Below are 16,019 nucleotides of genomic sequence, written 5' to 3' on the forward strand. Positions count from 1 at the left end.
TATTATACTACAATGTAGAAAATATTACAAATTTTAAAAAACACTTGAATGAGTCAGCGCGTCCAAACTTTTGACTGGTACTGTATATCCTTTTTTTGGGGGGGATTTTGGAAATTCTCCCAAGACCCCATTTTCTTATCAGGTGAAACCACATGGGGCCGTGCACCCTAGTTTGGGAACCATTGGTGTAAATAGATAGCCCTACATCTAAAAATAACACCCAAGAGAAGAGTGATGTAAATATATGCCAAGGCAGCCCTGAATAATTGATTGTGCTACAGATTGCATCCAGGCCAATAAGGACAACTGACATTAATTGCCACTCTCAAGGACTATTTCTTCTTGAACAGAAATGTACTTCAGACAGGCTATTTTCCCATCCCCTCTGAGACTGTTAACTGGTTTTATGGGTAATTGCTAATCTTAAAGAGCTGTTCCCTCAGCAGTGTAATTATCAGGTAATTACCAATGAGTCACATTCACCTTCTTTGCCATTATTAAACCACCATCCATCCAACACGTGGGGCCAAAGAAACGTAGTTACAAAAGAACCACAATTAGAAGTAAAACGTTACATAGAACATGAAAGTGAAAGAGAACGGCAAACAGGGTACTTGAAATACATGTTTGCTTTTTGTGTACTCGGCCTACCCTTATTCAATATGTTTGATCTTCCACGAGTTTCTCTCTGTCATTTCATAGTATATACTACCACCTACTGGTATCATGGTGAATAAAGGCTTTCCCAAGGGGTTCTAGTCTCGATCTCGGTTTCCAAATCTCGGTCTTGGGCGCCGCCTCCACCCTTGGTGCACGTTTTAGTTTTACACAGATGAAAGGCCTACTATTGGTTTCTCAATACTGATGACCAGACTTTACATAACAGGTTAGGAGAACTAACGGAGTAGGTTTGAATAATTAAAGTAGCAGATTAGGAGAATTAACGTGGAATGTAGGTTAAGGGTTAGGTTTAGCTAAAATGCTACAGTTGTCCTGACGCAACTCGAACGTGCACGTTTTGGTCCGTACTCAATTTTGTAGCCAGTAGCCACAAACGTAGAAGCCATCAGCAGTGGTGGAGAAAGTACCCCCTTTTCATACTTTAGTAAAAGTAATGATACCTTTTAAAGAAAATTACTCAAAGGAAAGTCACCCAGTAAAATACTACTTGAGTAATAGTCTAAACGTAGTTGGTTTTAAATGTACTTAAATCAAAAGTAAAAGTATAAATCATTTAGAATTTCTTATATTAAGGTTAGGGTTTATGGTAGGGACGTCCCAAGGATCTCGGATTGCATTGTCCATTCCACACCGGTGTCTGAGCAATGCATTGTGGGTAGCTATTTGTCTTCCTGGGCACGAAAATGGCGGATACGGACGAGCCGTAAGTAGCTGCAGAAGTAAACAAGCAAGACATAGCCGTTAACTGTCCGAACGATGCTTTCACATCCCATTAACTGGTTACCTGCTGAAAGCAAAGCATGAATGAACCTTCTTTTATTCTCTCTTTTTAGGGAGAAGAAAAGAAGGAGAGTAGTGGAGCTGACTGAGAAGTTAGTAATGAATTGCTAGAACTGGCAGCAGGTTTGAGAGGGTGAATAGAGCAGGGATTAAAAAGCTGTCTCGAATAACTCAGACGGCAGCTAAATCAAAATAAATATATAGCTACGCTAGCTAGTTCTAACTAGCCTACAGTAAATATGTCCTGTTGTTATTGGTCTAAAATATAGTATCCCTACAAATGGCTGCTTTGAAACCGATTCAATCATTGAATGGGCTCCCGAGTGGCCCAGCTGTCTAAGGCACTGCATCTCAGTGCTAGAGGCGCTGAGACAGTTACTGTAGTGTAGGCTTGTTGGCTAGCTAGCTATCCACTTACTGGCTGTCAAGGTACTGTGCTTCTTCCATAGCATGGCACCCTAGGTGCAGCGATACACGTTTAAACCATCACAGAGTTATAAACAAAAAACATATGAGACAATAAGATATGTCATAAGGTTGCTGCTAGGTAATCATGACTGTACTTTCTACATATGATTGTTTATAAAATAACAATGTGCTTCTCTGCTATTTGCATGTCTGCTATAAACATGTATGGCAGCTGTTTCTAATTGATAAAACATTTATTAGATAATGAAGTTTTATATTCCTCAAATGTCTCCCCACTGACATATTTAGCTGGACTCCTGTCCTGTGTTCTCTCCAGGATGGTGGTGGATGGGGGCAGCAGAGACGGGGGCGAATGGGACGGACGATGGAACCACATCAATACGTTTCTGGAAAGACCAGGACCTTTCACTCACCCTGACTTTGAGCCGAGCACAGAGGTAATCATCACAGTGCATACTCAACGTTTGTAAATAAAACAAGGAACAGCACTGAATGGGTTGCAAATAATTTCATACTAAAAGCCATGGTTCATGTCATACCAGAGCTCAGTTGCACATCTTAATACTTTTGATTGTGCTGTGATGTCTTCCTTTATTACTGATTAACCTAACCCTAATGGAACTGTTGCTTATTTCCTTACAGTCGCTCCAGTTTTTGTTAGACACCTGCAAAATACTTGTTATTGGAGCAGGTGGCCTTGGATGTGAACTTCTCAAAGATCTGGTATGATTTCATCTCTTGAATGCACATGCTACTCTACAACATGTTTTCCCTTTGCAATGAGTGGCAATGTGAGAGATAGACCTGCACACACTGTTCTGCTAGTAACCGTCAGTTTGCGTATCATATCTTTCATGGAAATGTTGAATAGCCTATTTCTTGAGGAGAAAGATACCCAGTGTAGTCTTACTTAAGTAGTTTAATTAGGACACTTATAACAACATTGGTTCTGATAGATATTCACTCTGTCATTTTCCCATCTTTTGGGGATGCTGTGGACCAGGCCTTGTCAGGTTTTCGTCACATACACGTTGTTGACATGGATACCATTGACGTTTCCAACCTCAACAGACAGTTCCTCTTTAGGTCAGATCATTTGCCTTTCACTTTTTTCTACTCATCCCTTGTCATTATTGGTGTTGTTGATTTTGTACATACAATGCATTCGGAAAGTATTCAGACCACTTGACTTTTTCCACATTTTGTTACGTTACAGCATTATTCTAAAATTGATTTTTTTTAAATACCTCATCAATCTACACACAATACCCCTTAATGACAAAGCAAAAACAGGTTTTTAGAAATGTTTTAAAAACGGGAAATACCCTATTTACATGAGTATTCAGACCCTTTGCGATGAGACTCGAAATTGAACTCAGGTGCATCCTGTTTCCATTGATCATCCTTAAGATGTTTCTACAACTTGATTGGAGTCGACATGTGGTAAATTCAATTGATTGGACATGATTTGGTAAGGCAAACACCTGTCTATATAAGCAAAAACCAAGCCATGAGGTCAAATGAATTGTCTGTAGTGCTCAAAGGCAGGATTGTGTCAAGGCACAGATCTGGGGAAGGGTACCAAAACATTTCTGCAGCATTGAAGGTCCCCAAGAACACAGTGGCCTCTATCATTCTTAAATGGAATAAGTTTGGAACCACCAAGACTCTTCCTAAAGCTGGCTGCCTGGCTAAACTGAGCAATCGGGGGAGGTGACCTAGAACCTGATGGTAACTCTGAAAGAGCTCCAGAGTTCCTCTGTGGAAATGGGAGAACCTTTCAGGAGGGCAACCATCTCTGCAGCACTCAATCAGTCCAGATGGAAGCTACTCCTCAGTAAAAAGGCACATGACAACCCGCTTGGAGTTTTCCAAAAGGCACCTAAAGGACTCTCAGACCATGAGAAACAACATTGGTACACAAACGGATCTGATGAAACCAAGATGGAACTCTTTGGCCTGAATGCCAAGCGTCATGTCTGGAGGAAACCTGGCACCAGCAGGTATGGAAGCATGGTGGTGGTAGCAGCATCATGCTGTGGGGTTGTTTTTCAGCGACAGGGACTACGAGACTTGTCAAGATCGAGGGAAAGATGAACAGAGCAAAGTACAGAGATATCCTTGATGAAAACCTGCTCCAGAGTGTTCAGGACCTCAGACTTGATGGTTCACCTTCCAACAGGACAATGACCCTAAGCACACAGCCAAGACAACGCAGGAGTGGCTTCGGGACAAGTCTCTGAATGTCCTTGAGTGGCCCAGCCAGAGCCCGGACTTGAACCTGATCAAACATCTCTTGAGAGACCTCGAAAATCGCTGTGCAGCAACACTCCCCATCCAACCTGACAGAGCTTGAGAGGATCTGCAGAGAAGAATGGGAGAAACTCCCGAAATACAGGTATGACAAGCTTGTAGCATCATAACCAAGAAGACTCGAGAGGCTGTAATCGCTGCCTAAGGTGTGTCAACAAAGTACTAAGGGTCTGAATACTTATGTAAATTATATATTTCAGTTTTTATTTTTAATACATTTGCAAACATTTCTAAAAACCTGTTTTTGCTTTGTCATTGTGGTGTATAATGTGTAGATTGATGAGGGGGAAAACAATTGAATCAATTTTAGAATAAAAACAAAATGTGGAAAAAGTCAAGGGGTCTGAATACTTTCCGAATGCACTGTACTTTTTCTAATGGATGGTATGTGTATCTCTGAAGGCTGAAGGATGTGGGTCGGCCAAAGGCAGACATAGCAGCGGATTTTATCAATGGACGCATTCCAGGATGCAACGTGGTCCCGTATCCTTTGGAGATGAAGTAAAATGGATGATTTGGGGGTTGATTTATAATAATAATAATAATAATAATATATAATACATTATTATTATAGCCCAGGTTAATAAAAATAAAAAGTTAAATTTTCACATACACCCGGATAGGTGTTGTTTTACAGGGTCAGCCATAGTACTGCGCCCCTGGAGCAAATTAGGTTTAAGTGCCTTGCTCAAGGGCACATTGACAGATTTTTCACTTTTTCGGCTCGGGTATTCAAATCAGGACGCTTTCGGTTACTGGCCCAACGCTGTAACCACTAGGCTACCTGCTTCCCTAATCTACTGATATCCTTATAAAATTGCACAGCCATTTCAAGAAAATACAAGATTTTGATGAGTCGTTTTATAGACGTAAGTCCTGGGATTCTTCTATCCTCGTCCTCTTTCAGATTACTCATTATAGGAAATATCAAATTAGCAGTATGTCTTGTTTCATTTTAAATAATTACAGTTTTGTCTCCCTCACACAGAATTCCACATAATAGTTTGTGGACTCGACTCCATAATCGCCAGGAGATGGATGAATGGCATGTTGGTATGTTATTACAAAATGTATTCTTAAATTAAATATAGATCAAGTGGAATGCAAGCTAGTGCTCACTTGTTCGAGTACCCTTATGTCCTGCACAGATTTCCATGATCAATCTATAAAATGCCAGTCCATTAGATATAAAAAAAAACTTTTTCACAATTTACCCTGTGTGATTTTCCATTCCTCTCTAGCTGTCTCTGCTGGTTTATGAAGACGGGGTGCTTGACCCCAGCTCCATCATCCCGCTGATTGACGGGGGGACAGAGGGCTTCAAGGGAAACGCTCGGGTCATCTTCCCTGGCATGACTGCCTGCATCGACTGCACCCTGGAGCTCTACCCACCACAGGTGTGCTAGCTTTTGTTTTACGTCCAGATGTATCAGGATGGCTATTCTTTTTATTCCGGGATCTAATGTGTTGCTTCCTCTAAATATATGTATTTTCTCAGATTAACTTCCCCATGTGTACGATAGCCTCCATGCCCCGGTTACCAGAACATTGTGTTGAGTATGTCCGCATGCTGCTGTGGCCTAAAGAGAAACCCTTCGGAGGTATGTACCCAATCAGCTTGTTAACATGCTTATTTGACCAGGTATTACTGTGCCTTCGTTTTCTCACAGATTATTTTTTGATTCAAATATGTTAATGCTCCATAAGGAGTGACAGATTTATTTCAATAGTAATACCAGCCATAGGTACAGTGACAAGAAAAAGTATGTGAACCCTTTGGAATTACCTGGATTTCTTCATAAATTGGTCATAAAATTTGATCTGATCTTCATCTAAGTCACAACAATAGACAAACACAGTCTGCTTAAACTAATAACACAAGCAATTATAATTGTATTGTCTTTGTTGAACACACCGTGTAAACATTCACAGTGCAGGTTGGGAAAAGTATGTGAACCCTCGGATTTAATAACTGGTTGACCCTCCTTTGGCAGCAATAACCTCAACCAAACGTTTTCTGTAGTTGCGTATCAGACCTGCACAACGGTCAGGAGGAATTTTGGACCCTTCCTCTTTACAAAACTGTTTCAGTTCAGCAATATTCTTAGGATGTTGCGGTTATGCCACAACATCTCAATCGGGTTGTGGTCAGGACTCTGACTGGGCCATTCCAGAAGGTGTATTTTCTTCTGTTGAAGCCATTCTGTTGTTGATTTACTTCTGTGTTTTGGGTTGTTGTCCTGTTGTATCACCCAACTTCTGTTGAGCTTCAATTGGCGGACAGATATAAAAAAATATATATATATTTACTCGGGGCGGCAGGGTAGCCTAGTGGTTAGAGCGTTGGACTAGTAACCGGAAGGTTGCGAGTTCAAACCCCCGAGCTGACAAGGTACAAATCTGTCGTTCTGCCCCTGAACAGGCAGTTAACCCACTGTTCCCAGGCCGTCATTGAAAATAAGAATTTGTTCTTAACTGACTTGCCTGGTTAAATAAAGGTAAAAAAAAAAAAAAAAAAAAAAAAAAAAAAAAAAAAAAAAAATATATTTAACCTTTATTTAACTAGGCAAGTCAGTTAAGAACAAATTCTTATTTTCAATGACGGCCTGGGTTAACTGCCTTGTTCAGGGGCAGAACGACAGATTTTTACCTTGTCAGCTCAGGGATTCGATCTTGCAACCTTTCAGTTACTAGTCCAACACTCTAACCACTAGGCTACCTGCCCCAGATAGCCTTACATTCTCCTGCAAAATGTCTTGATAAACATGGGAATTCATTTTTCCGTAGATGATACTGTAGCAAGCTGTCCAGGCCCTGAGGCAGCAAATCAGGCCCAAACCATGATGCTCCCTCCACCATATGTTACTGTAGAGATGAGGTTTTGATGTTGGTGTGCTGTGCCTTTTTTTCTCCACACATAGTGTTGTGTGTTCCTTCCTTCCAATCAGCTCAACTTTAGTTTCATCTGTCCACACAATATTTTGCCAGTAGTGCTGTGGAACATTCAGGTGCTCTTTTGCATACTTCAGATGTGCAGCTATGTTCTTTTGGACAGCAGTGGCTTCTCCCATGAACACCATTCTTGTTTAGTGTTTTACATATCGTAAACTCATCAACAGAGATTAGAGGTGGACCGATTATGATTTTTCAACGCCGATACCGATTTATTGGAGGACCAAAAAGGCCGAATCCGATTAATCGGCCGATTATTATTATTTTTTAAAAATGTATTTGTAATAATGACAATTACAACAATACTGAATTAACACTTATTTTAACTTAATATAATACATCAATAAAATCAATTTAGCCTCAAGTAGATAATGAAACATGTTCAATGGGGTTTAAATAATTCAAAAACAAAGTGTTGGCGAAGAACGTAAAAGTGCAATATGTGCTATGTAAGAAAACTAACGTTTCAGTTCCTTGCTCAGAACATGAGAACATATGAAAGTTGGTGGTTCCTTTTAACATGAGTCTTCAATATTCCCAGGTAAGAAGTTTTAGGTTGTAGTTATTATATGACTATTTCCCTCTATACCATTTGTATTTCATTAACCTTTTACTATTGGATGTTCTTATAGGCACTTTAGTATTGCCAGTGTAACAGTATAGCTTCCGTCCCTCTCGGTTCGAACCAGCAACACGACGACAACAGCCACCACATCGAAGCAGCGTTACCCATGCAGAGCAAGGGAAACAACCACCCCAAGGCTCAGAGCGAGTGAAGTTTGAAACACTATTAGCAAGCGCTAACTAGCCAGCCATTTCACTTCGGTCACACCAGCCTCATCTCGGGAGTTGATAGGTTTGAAGTCATAAACAGCGCAATGCTTGACGCACAATGAAGAGCTGCTGGCAAAACGCACAAAAGTGCTGTTTGAATGAATGTTTACGCGCCTGCTTCTGCCTACCACCGCTCAGTCAGATACTTAGATACTTGTATGCTCAGTCAGATTATATGCAACACAGGAGACGCTAGATAACATCTAGTAATATCATCAACCATGTGTAGTTAACTAGTGATTATGATTGATTGTTTTTTATAAGATAAGTTTAATGCTAGCTAGCAACTTACCTTGGCTTACTGCATTTGCGTAACAGGCAGTCAGTCTCCTTGTGGAGTGCAACGAGAGAGAGGCAGGTCGTTATTGCGTTGGACTAGTTAACTGTAAGGTTGCAAGATTGGATCCCCCGAGCTGACAAGGTGAAAATCTGTCTTTCTTAACTGACTTGCCTAGTTAAATAAAGGTGTAAAAATTAAATAAATAAAAAATCGGCGCCCAAAAATACCGATTTCCGATTGTTATGAAAACTTGAAATCGGCCCTAATTAATCGGCCATTCTAACAGAGATGTTAGCATGTTCCAAAGATTTCTGTAAGCCTTTAGCTGACACTCTAGGATTCTTCTTAACCTCATTGAGTTCTGTGTTGTGCTCTTGCAGTCATCTTTGCAGGACGGCCACTCCTAGGGAGAGTAGCAACAGTGCTGAACTTTCTGCATTTATAGACAATTTGTCCTAACATGGACTGATGAACATCAAGGCTTTTATAGATACTTTTGTAACCCTTAACCCAATTCTTAATCTTAGGTCTTCTGAGATCTGTTTTGTTCGAGGCATGGTTCACATCAGGCAATGTTTTATGTGAATAACAAACTCACATTTTGTGAGTGTTTTTTATATTGCAGGGCAGCTCTAACCAACATCTCCAATCTCTTCTCATTGATTGGGCTCCAGGTTGTCGGAGTTCTGGCTCCAATTAGCTTTTGGAGAAGTCATTAGCCTAGGGGTTCACATACGTTTTCCAACCTACACTCTGAATGTTTAAATGATGTATTCAATATAGACAAGAAAAATACAATAATTTGTGTGTTATTAGTTTAAGCACACTATGTTTGTCTATTGTTGTGACTTAGAGGAAGATCAGATCACATTTTGATGACCAATTTATGTAGAAATCCAGGTAATTCCAAAGGGTTCACATACTTTTTTTTGCAACTGTACATGAAGATCCCTTAACATTTCCATCCTGATTGTGTGTTGTATTGTCAGATGGTGTGGGGCTGGACGCAGATGACCCGGAGCACATCCAGTGGGTGTACCAGAAGTCTCAGGAGCGGGCAGCAGAGTTCAGCATCACAGGAGTCACCTACAGACTCACCCAGGGTGAGAACACACATTCTGCAATACTGAATTGTGCTCCTATTCTTGGACCTCCATAAGGATCTGACTAGGGTTGAATACCGGGAAACGGGTTACTGAGATTTCATGCTTAAACCCACTCCATATCTTTCTCTTAGTCAATTCCATTCAAATTGCATTAAAAATAGATCATCCTGTTCAAGATCGTTATATATCTCTCAATGTCTTAGCCTACCTCTTTCAGGTAATAAATTCAATAGAGTATTAGCTGTATATTTAGCTAAGGAATGATGGGTTATGCATAAGCTTCAAACTTATAGCCTCTGTCTCTTGCGCAATACTCACCTGTGCTCCCCTGGCCTCTCCTTTAAAAATCACCCCTTAGCTCTTGTAGTCCCACAAAAGCTTAATCGGTGGAGGGGCGGCATTTCTTATACTAATAGCTTTAACATGTAATGCTAAATAAAGCAGCCAATTGAACGCACAGGGAGTTTGAATCAAGAGAGAACACACGATGGCGGTAGGCTATAAAAAAAAAAATTTTACTCAGACCTGTACACCCATATCCATCCATTCAATCTTCATGAAGAGAAGTGAAAGTCTACATCTTATTTTAGTCCTATATTATTCAAGCATTCCATTACAATGATTAAGATAAGGAAAACAGAACTTTTCATTTCAGAAAGAAAACGCTGCGTAGAAATATGCTCATCCATTTATTCAGCAATGACTAATGCATGTCTTGGCGATATAGGCTCTGCTCCTTCAGGGTAACTCACAGCCCGAGTAAAGCAGCCATATAAAATATAGCCTACGATCAGTGAGTGCGGTAAGCTATACCAATCCCCCTAACAGGAACAGGGAACCTAACAGGTGGAGGCTGGGGTGGGAGCAAGAATACTGCACAAACTCATGTATGTTTCACAAGCTCAGAAGCAATGCATTGTAGCAGCAGAGGATCAGAGTGAAGCTGGGATCAATTGAGAACCCGTAGCGGCGCCGATGCAGAATTGGACGGCCTATAACTAAGAGCTATCCCTCAGTGCTGACGAAGGAACCAGAACCGTGATGAGTTCCAGTATTTTGTCATTGGTTGCCAGCATCAATGTTGAACAGAGGTTCGCCAGGTGCTGCCCGTGCTCAGCATGCAGGCAGCACAACATGAGAGGACAAAGCAGTGTTAGTTCTGATGATGACGACAATGTTCCACATATGAGACTCCGTAATGCAAACAGAACTTAAGAGATCATGCAAGATTGAAGGGAAAGAACATTTAGTTTAATCATACTGAAGTACCCCTAATGCCATCATACGGACCGCCACTGGAACAGCATAATGTAAACCCAACACCGTTGCCTTAATGTGAACTCAAACTTGTGCTACTGAGAGAGAGGAGCGATACTGATATGCATGTTTGTTGCCTCTCCGTAGGCCATGAAGAGTAGGCAGACAGATGGATTATTGAGCAGACTGCATGCTGAAAGGTCCTAACTCTCAATATGAACTGAACCCCTGCTATTGGAACATAAGGCACATTCGCCCTCCTGAAATTGGAATAGAAAAGGCATACGTGGTTATATAACAGAAGACATTGCACAGATCGAAGACCATACAGTAGACTGCTGCAGAGCAGCACAGCTCAGCCATGACATACAGTACCATTACATAGCATAACATACAGTATTACTAACGATCCCCCAAAACCACAACTAACATTGGCGACGTACCCACATTATCTAAATAGCCGAATGTCCTACTGAAATTGTTCAGCAGTAGTTGATGCATCTGCAGCATGCACAGTGAGACTGACCTGATAATCAAAACCTAGACCTACAAATAGTCTACTTGAGCTGAAAGCTAATGTCTAACGGTATATTCTGGTAAACCAAAAGAGAGGAATAAATGACCTAATAACAAGAGAAATAGATTACTAGATAATAAGCCTGTATATTCAGTGCATTCGGAAAGTATACAAACCCCTTGACTTTTTCCACATTTTTCTAAAATACCTTAATTTATTTCCCCCCCTCAATCTACACACAATACCCCATAATGACAAAGCAAAAACAACCTTTACTCAGTACTTTGTTGAAGCACCTTTGGCAGCGATTACAGCCTTGAGTCTTCTTGGGTGTGACGCTAAAAGCTTGGCACACCTGTATTTGGGGAGTTTCTCCTATTCTTCTCTGCAGATCATCTCAAGGGCTGTCAGGTTGGATTGGGAGCGTCGCTGCACAGCTATTTTCAGGTTTCTCCACAGATGTTAGATCGGGTTCAAGTCCGGGCTCTGTCTGGGCCTCTTAAGGACATTCAGAGACTTGTCCTGAGGCCACTCCTGCGTTGTATTGACTGTGTGCCTAGTGTCGTTGTCCTTTTGGAAGGTGAACCTTTGCCCCAGTCTGAGGTCCTGAGCGCTCTGGAGCAGGTTTTCATCAAGGATCTCTTTGTAGTTTGCTCCGTTCATCTTTCCCTCAATCCTGACTAGTCTCCCTGTCCCTGCTGCTGAAAAACATCCCCACAGCATGATGCTGACACCACCATTCTTCACCGTAGGGATGGTGCCAGGTTTTCTCCAGATGTGGTGCTTGGTATTCAGACCAAAGAGTTCCATCTTGGTTTCATCAGACCAGAGAATCTTGTTTCTCATGGTCTGAGAGTCCTTTAGGAGCCTTTTGGCAGACTCCAAGTGGGCTGTCATGTGTCTTTTACTGAGGAGTGGCTTCTGTCTGGCCACTATACCAAAAGGCCTGATTCGTAGAGTGCTGCATAGATGGTTGTCCTTCTGGAAGGTTCTCCCATCTCCACAGAGAAACTCTGATACCCCTTCAGAGTCCCGTACCCCTTCAAACATTCAACCTCCAGCTGCGTACCCCCTCTAGCACCAGGGTCAGCGCACTCTCAAATGTTGTTTTTTGCCATCGTTGTAAGCCTGCCACACACACACACACACTATATGATACATTTGTTAAACATAAGAATGAGTGTGAGTTTTTGTCAGAACAGTGACAAAGAGCTCTTATAGGACCAATATATTTTGATTTGTTTACCATTTCATGGTTTTGATGTTTTCACTGTTATTCTACAATGTAGAAAATAGTAAATACACTGCTCAAAAAAATAAAGGGAACACTAAAATAACACATCCTAAATCTGAATGAATTAAATATTTTTATTAAATACTTTTTCTTTACATAGTTGAATGTGCAAAATCACACAAAAATTATCAATGGAAATCAAATTTATCAACCCATGGAGGTCTGGATTTGGAGTCACACTCAAAATTAAAGTGGAAAACCACACTACAGGCTGATCCAACTTTGATGTAATGTCCTTAAAACAAGTCAAAATGAGGCTCTGTAGTGTGTGTGGCCTCCACGTATGTATGACCATGTATGACCTCCCTACAACACCTGGGCATGCTCCTGATGAGGTGGCGGATGGTCTCCTGAGGGATCTCCTCCCAGAACTGGACTAAAGCATCCGCCAACTCCTGGACAGTCTGTGGTGCAACGTGGCATTGGTGGATGGAGCGAGACATGATGTCCCAGATGTGCTCAATTGGATTCAGGTCTGGGGAACGGGCGGGCCAGTCCATAGCATCAATGCCTTCCTCTTGCAGGAACTGCTGACGCACTCCAGCCACATGAGGTCTAGCATTGTCTTGCATTAGGAGGAACCCAGGGCCTACCACACCAGCATATGGTCTCACAAGGGGTCTGAGGATCTCATCTCGGTACCTAATGGCAGTCAGGCTACCTCTGGCGAGCACATGGAGGGCTGTGCGGTCCCCCAAAGAAATGCCACCCCACACCATGACTGACCCACCGCCAAACCGGTCATGCTGGAGGATGTTGCAGGCAGCAGAACGTTCTCCACTGCGTCTCCAGACTGTCACGTCTGTCACATGTGCTCAGTGTGAACCTGCTTTCATCTGTGAAGAGCACATGGCGCCAGTGGCGAATTTGCCAATCTTGGTGTTCTCTGGCAAATGCCAAACGTCCTGCACGGTGTTGGGTTGTAAGCACAACCCCCACCTGTGGATGTCGGGCCCTCATACCACCCTCATGGAGTCTGTTTCTGACCGTTTGAGCAGACACATGCACATTTGTGGCCTGCTGGAGGTCATTTTGCAGGGCTCTGGCAGTGCTCCTCCTGCTCCTCCTTGCACAAAGGCGGAGGTAGCGGTCCTGCTGCTGGGTTGTTGCCCTCCTACGGCCTCCTCCACGTCTCCTGATGTACTGGCCTGTCTCCTGGTAGCGCCTCCATGCTCTGGACACTACGCTGACAGACACAGCAAACCTTCTTGCCACATCTCGCATTGATGAACCATCCGGGATGAGCTGCACTACCGGAGCCGTCTCATGCTACCACTAGAGTGAAAGCACCGCCAGCATTCAAAGGTGACCAAAACATCAGCCAGGAAGCATAGGAACTGAGAAGTGGTCTGTGGTCACCACCTGCAGAACCACTCCTTCATTGGGGGTGTCTTGCTAATTGCCTATAATTTCCACCTGTTGTCTATTCCATTTGCACAACAGCATGTGAATTTATTGTCAATCAGCGTTGCTTCCTAAGTGGACAGTTGGATTTCACAGAAGTGTGATTGACTTGGAGTTACATTGTGTTGTTTAAGTGTTCCCCTTATTTCTTTGAGCAGTGTACATTAAGAAAAACCCTTGAATGAGTAGGTGTTCTAAAAATGTTGACCGGTAGTATTGTCACAGTGAATGTTTTATTTTTGTTCACGTGCTACAGGTGTTGTAAAGAGGATCATCCCGGCTGTGGCGTCCACAAATGCAGTCATTGCTGGTAAATGAGTATACACTAAAGGAAATGTCAACTTTTTATTTGGCTAGTTTTATTTGTGCATAAAGGGTTTTACGAGCTAGATTAAACATTAGGCAGCATTGTGATAGGACTTTCTGTATTTACTATTAGTAAATAGAAATGTCTTTAGCTAATTACTTTTTGACCCCATTTTAGCTGCTTGTGCCACGGAGGTCTTCAAAATAGCATCAAGGTGAGTTTTCAATTGCTGATTTACTACTAAACCAGTCCATAAGTACATGGAAGTGCATATGCATTTCACGACAGCTTCATGACTTTCCGCTTTGTCTGCAGTGCCTACATTCCTCTGAACAACTACATGGTGTTCAATGACGTTGATGGTCTGTATACCTATACGTTTGAGGCAGAGCGAAAGGTGGGTTTTCTGTGTACTGGGATTTCTGTGTACAGCTTTCAGGTTAACAATGGTATGATGAAAGGTAACTGGTAATACATTTTTGTAAAATACCTCTATATTTGTTTAAAATGTCAGGAGAACTGTTCATCCTGCAGCCAAGTCCCCCAGGACCTGCACTTCTCTCCCTCAGCCAAGCTCCAGGAGGTGCTCGATTACCTGACTGAAAACGCTTCTCTGTAAGTTCACCTGCCACGTAGGTGTTATGTTTCCTGAATTCTGTGACCCCCAATGTGATATTATACAGTAGTTTGGACTGCGTCTTGGTCATAATGACACTCACAACTGTACATTTTTCAGACAAATGAAATCTCCAGCCATCACTGCGACATTGGAAGGAAAAAATAAAACATTGTATTTGCAGGTGAATTTTCACATTTTGATATGCAATATGTAAAGTTTTTTGTTCTGATCATGGTGAAAAGAATAGTCTTGAGCAGGCATACAAGTGGTTGGCTGCCTATTGACTCATATTTTGTTTTGACAGACTGTCGCGTCTATTGAACAGAGGACACGCCCCAATCTGAGCAAGTCACTGAAAGGTGAGGTCCCTAATTGTAATATATGCCATGTAGGTTTGATACAGGTTTAATAGTGTTTCATATTGATGACATTATGCTTACCCAGCCTTCATTACTGTAGTGTGTGCTTCTAGTCCTCTTTGTGGTTGGACTCATTCTTGTAATTAACATTTTTTCCCCAGAGCTGGGTCTGTTAGATGGGCAGGAGCTGGCCGTAGCTGATGTCACCACTCCCCAGACTCTGCTCTTCAAACTCAGCTTTACCTCTTAGGACCAGCATGTTCTCCCCAACATCAAACACCAGACGTCTTTGTTATTACTTTTCTAACAGAGTACCGGGTATTTGAAACGGCAAATAAACTAGAAGTTTTACAGTGTATTTAAGTGAATATGTAAATAAATGTATTTCATATCCAGTTCTCTGACATACTTGTAGACTCAAGTCTATGAATGCATTTGGTTGTGGAAAGCCAAACTACTCCACTGTCATATTTGATCATATCTGCAACTGTTTGTGATGCATTTGCGTTATATGCACTGCAACCTCTCAAGCTCTCTTACACTGGAGAAAAAAACAGTACCATATTTAAATTGATTTCTCTTACAGTTTCTTGTGAGTTTAATTTATTTTCATTTCGTTGCAGTAACTCCTTCATGGGGTTTTGCACACCCAGACACAACCGGAATAAATGTTTTCCTGTACAATACATGTCTTCTGTGTTAGTTATGACTGAGACTTCAGGCTGAGTGGGGAAATTGTTTTCCTTGTTGTATATCCATTATGTTATTGTGCAAATATTGTAGTGTTAATGAATGTGCTGACTCTGCAATTTACACAGAACATTTGATGTCTGTACCCAGTAATAATTATACTTCCAAGTTGTTTAATTGGTGCATGCACAGTTTTA

General features: G+C 41.8%; 1 protein-coding gene across 4 annotated transcripts; it reads left to right on the forward strand.

Moving 5' to 3' along the window:
• Window positions 1-763: 763 nt before the first annotated feature.
• On the forward strand, window positions 764-15,816 carry LOC139413403 (NEDD8-activating enzyme E1 catalytic subunit). Of its 4 annotated transcripts, XM_071160738.1 has the most exons (18): window positions 1,313-1,384; window positions 1,515-1,553; window positions 2,207-2,327; window positions 2,533-2,613; window positions 2,894-2,976; window positions 4,606-4,686; window positions 5,029-5,072; window positions 5,192-5,256; window positions 5,445-5,600; window positions 5,702-5,804; window positions 9,259-9,372; window positions 14,104-14,157; window positions 14,332-14,368; window positions 14,470-14,551; window positions 14,669-14,769; window positions 14,891-14,954; window positions 15,078-15,132; window positions 15,294-15,816. In XM_071160738.1, the coding sequence occupies exons 1-18, from the start codon at window positions 1,365-1,367 to the stop codon at window positions 15,380-15,382; spliced, it is 1,389 nt and encodes a 462-aa protein (XP_071016839.1). In that variant the 5' UTR covers window positions 1,313-1,364; the 3' UTR covers window positions 15,383-15,816. The 4 variants fall into 4 exon arrangements, with proteins under 4 accessions (XP_071016840.1, XP_071016841.1, XP_071016839.1 ...); XM_071160739.1 differs by lacking the exon at window positions 1,515-1,553 and having other exon boundaries at window positions 764-1,384; XM_071160740.1 differs by lacking the exons at window positions 1,313-1,384; window positions 1,515-1,553 and adding an exon at window positions 784-886.
• The last annotated feature ends 203 nt before the right edge of the window (window positions 15,817-16,019 follow it).

This window comes from Oncorhynchus clarkii, chromosome 7 (genome assembly GCF_045791955.1).
Source record: "Oncorhynchus clarkii lewisi isolate Uvic-CL-2024 chromosome 7, UVic_Ocla_1.0, whole genome shotgun sequence".
NCBI classification, from domain to species: Eukaryota; Metazoa; Chordata; class Actinopteri; order Salmoniformes; family Salmonidae; genus Oncorhynchus; species Oncorhynchus clarkii.

Bases quoted from the DNA above. Each gene is read 5' to 3' on its own strand.
- LOC139413403 (XM_071160737.1), top strand. From the start codon at position 1,486: ATGAACCTTCTTTTATTCTCTCTTTTTAGGGAGAAGAAAAGAAGGAGA. The intron at 14,770-14,890 runs GTAAGTTCACCT...TACATTTTTCAG, and splicing joins CTGACTGAAAACGCTTCTCT to ACAAATGAAATCTCCAGCCA. The intron at 15,133-15,293 runs GTGAGGTCCCTA...TTTTTTCCCCAG, and splicing joins TCTGAGCAAGTCACTGAAAG to AGCTGGGTCTGTTAGATGGG.